This window comes from Sphaeroforma arctica (assembly GCF_001186125.1).
Source record: "Sphaeroforma arctica JP610 unplaced genomic scaffold supercont1.534, whole genome shotgun sequence".
NCBI classification, from domain to species: domain Eukaryota; class Ichthyosporea; order Ichthyophonida; genus Sphaeroforma; species Sphaeroforma arctica.
Window position 1 is genome coordinate 91 of NW_014040024.1, and position 2878 is coordinate 2968.

General features: G+C 39.2%; 1 protein-coding gene across 1 annotated transcript in view; it reads left to right on the forward strand.

Moving 5' to 3' along the window:
* Positions 1-486: 486 nt before the first annotated feature.
* SARC_07035 (hypothetical protein) overlaps positions 487-2878 on the forward strand; it is a 5242-nt gene continuing 2850 nt past the window's right edge. The window contains exons 1-3 of the mRNA XM_014299026.1: positions 487-547; positions 1753-1848; positions 2368-2501. Coding sequence (XP_014154501.1) covers positions 499-547; positions 1753-1848; positions 2368-2501 — 279 coding nt within the window. The 5' untranslated portion in view covers positions 487-498. The remainder of the gene's footprint in view (positions 548-1752; positions 1849-2367; positions 2502-2878) is intronic.

Genomic DNA, 2878 nt, shown 5'->3' on the forward strand with positions numbered 1-2878 from the left:
ATATATATATATATCGATGGAACTCTCTCAAATGGCCTCCTTTATCTTTTCCAATATTCAAATCCTTATATTAAGTCTATATGGTGTTATGCAGGTAGACTATCTCGTTCTGAATCCTGAGTGGTGTTGCGAGCAAAACGCGCATACGAAATATCCACCACACCAGTTATAGATGTGTTTAGTACGCCCTTGTATTCTGCAACCCCCTAATGTGTGCACGGGATTAGTGACTTTCAAACTCGTTGGTGTTTTATACTGTACAGAATCGAACACTTGACTTGATCTCTGTGCATGCAAATGAACATCGAATATGTACATGTTCGTTATTATATATGTATTCATATCAAAATTGACCTTCGTATAGTCGTAATATATATATATACGTTTTATATACGTATTCATATCAACCTGTACCTCTGTATAGTTGTAATATATACGTATACGTTTTTGTATATGTCTTCATATCAACATTTATCTACCTCTGCAGGCTTGGTCACTATGGAGAAACCCGATGATATCGATACACAGGCCCCATCTGCGGCAACTGGTGTGTGTCTCGAACTGTACTAATTCGAATAATTCGAATAATTCTACTACTTTTACTATTTTTACTACTTCTACTGCTTCTACTACTTCAACGAATTTTAATAGTTCTACCGATTTTACTAAATCTACCAATTTTACTTGCGAGGATTGGTATTGTGTATTGCACATACAGTGTTGTGTGCATTGTAAAAAAAATTCATATACAGGGTTATATAAACGTGTTTTATGTATATATAGTTCATATAAAGTGCTATATGAACGTGTTGCATGTATATATAGTTCATATACAGTGTTATATGAACGTGTTGCATGTATATATAGTTCATATACAGTGTTATGTGAACGTGTTGCATGTATATATAGTTCATATACAGTGTTATATGAATGTGTTGCATGTATATATAGTTCATATACAGTGCTATATGAACGTGTTGTATGTATATATAGTTCATATACAGTGTTACATGAATGTCTTGCATGTATATATAGTTCATTTACAGTGTTATATGAACGTGTTGTATGTATATATGGTTCATATACAGTGTTATATGAACGTGTTGCATGTATATATAGTTCATATACAGTGTCATGTGAACGTGCTGCATGTATATATAGTTCATATAAAGTGTTATATGAACGTATTGCATGTATATATAGTTCATATACTGTGCTATATGAACCTCTTGCATGTGCATCGAGCACCTATGGGTACACATCTGCCTATTTTACATCTGCCCATTTTACATCTGCCAATTTACACAATACATGTACATTGCCAATAGGAACCCCCCAACTTCGGCACAATGCAAAATCATACGAAGTGCGGCACTCGGCACACAGCTGTTGTACCAGCCCTGTGTTGCCTATCCTTTCCTGCTTAATTGTCCACTATTGCAGGTTCTGTGCTGGGGTCCATTTGCTTGCGCGTCTCCATGGATACGTATGCATGCACCCCACATACCTTCCGGCCGTATGCGTCGCTGCTTGCGCTGCATTCCTTTGCGTTGCGCAGATCTTTACTTACATACACCTCTTTAATTGTCCACATCCACCGTTCTTACCCGTGGTGATCTGTGTGGTACCATAACTCTGTCATATGATGTGTGACTATTCATCCACACATGTATTGGGATCGTGTTCATGCACTACGCGCACACCGCGCAAGACTCATACGTCGCCTGCGTTCTCCTCTTTAATAATCCACAGCGGCCAAGTTCCCGCCCATGGTTACGTTCGTGTGCACTAAAGGGCCGAAGTACGACGCAGAGAAACGCTCTGTTTCCGAGACAAAAGCGGATAGTGGTGAGTCTGATGTAACTTCGCTATGTGTAGTATCGAGAGTTATCTGCACTTGCGTAGCGATGAGCGTCACCTTGCACTTGTGTCAGTTAAGTAGGTCTGCTCTGATATGTCCTCTTGTTACACACACACACACACACACACACACACACACACACATATATATATATATATATATATATATATATATATATGAATGTTTGATTTGTGTAAAGCTGCGTTGGTGTCGTATGCGAACGATCACTGCAGGTACCTACGTTGTTTCATTGTTCCTTGTACACACTGTGTGTATGCACACACATGTCTGATGAGCTATTCGCATAGTGGTCACATTAAAAACTTGGTGTCAGTTATTTGCAAATCCTGGTCAAAGGAAGCCGGGTAGGGGGGAGGCTATTGAAAGGCATTAGGCTACTATAACACCATAAGTGTATAGTATACTATTGTATATCCTATAATACTTGTAGCTCAAGTGAACAGTACATTTGTTGAATGTTTCATATTACGTGTATCATAACATAGGTCGGTCCAAAAGCCAGGGCAAGGCAGCGGCCAATGAGATTGCGCTATTGCACGAGCAGGACGACGTTCTAAGTCTCACCACGGGAGAAGGAGTCAGCGAATGGTTTGACGCTTTGGCGTATAGTCTATGGGAGGTATGTTGATGGGAACAGTGTATAGTGGACAAATATAGAGGAGTGATAGTTTGATTTTCAAATTCCAAGTGCGAGGTTTAGAATATATATCAATTGGATAAGTGTATATTAAATGAATAACTGTATAGGGACATAGTTTGGTGTACTGACGAAGGCTGTGGTAAATATATGATCGGGGCAAGTGTGTAGTGACCAAACATGGAGGACGGTTAGTTGCGAAGTTCCCATGATGTATGGGCATATATGTACGCCTATTGGCGGGCGATAGTGTATTATTGTATACGTATAGTGTGTCTGCGTACAATAGTATTGTGATTACATGTTTGAGCATAAGTGAATAGAGTGCTGTTAAACGGGTACATAGAATCTTTCCTGTC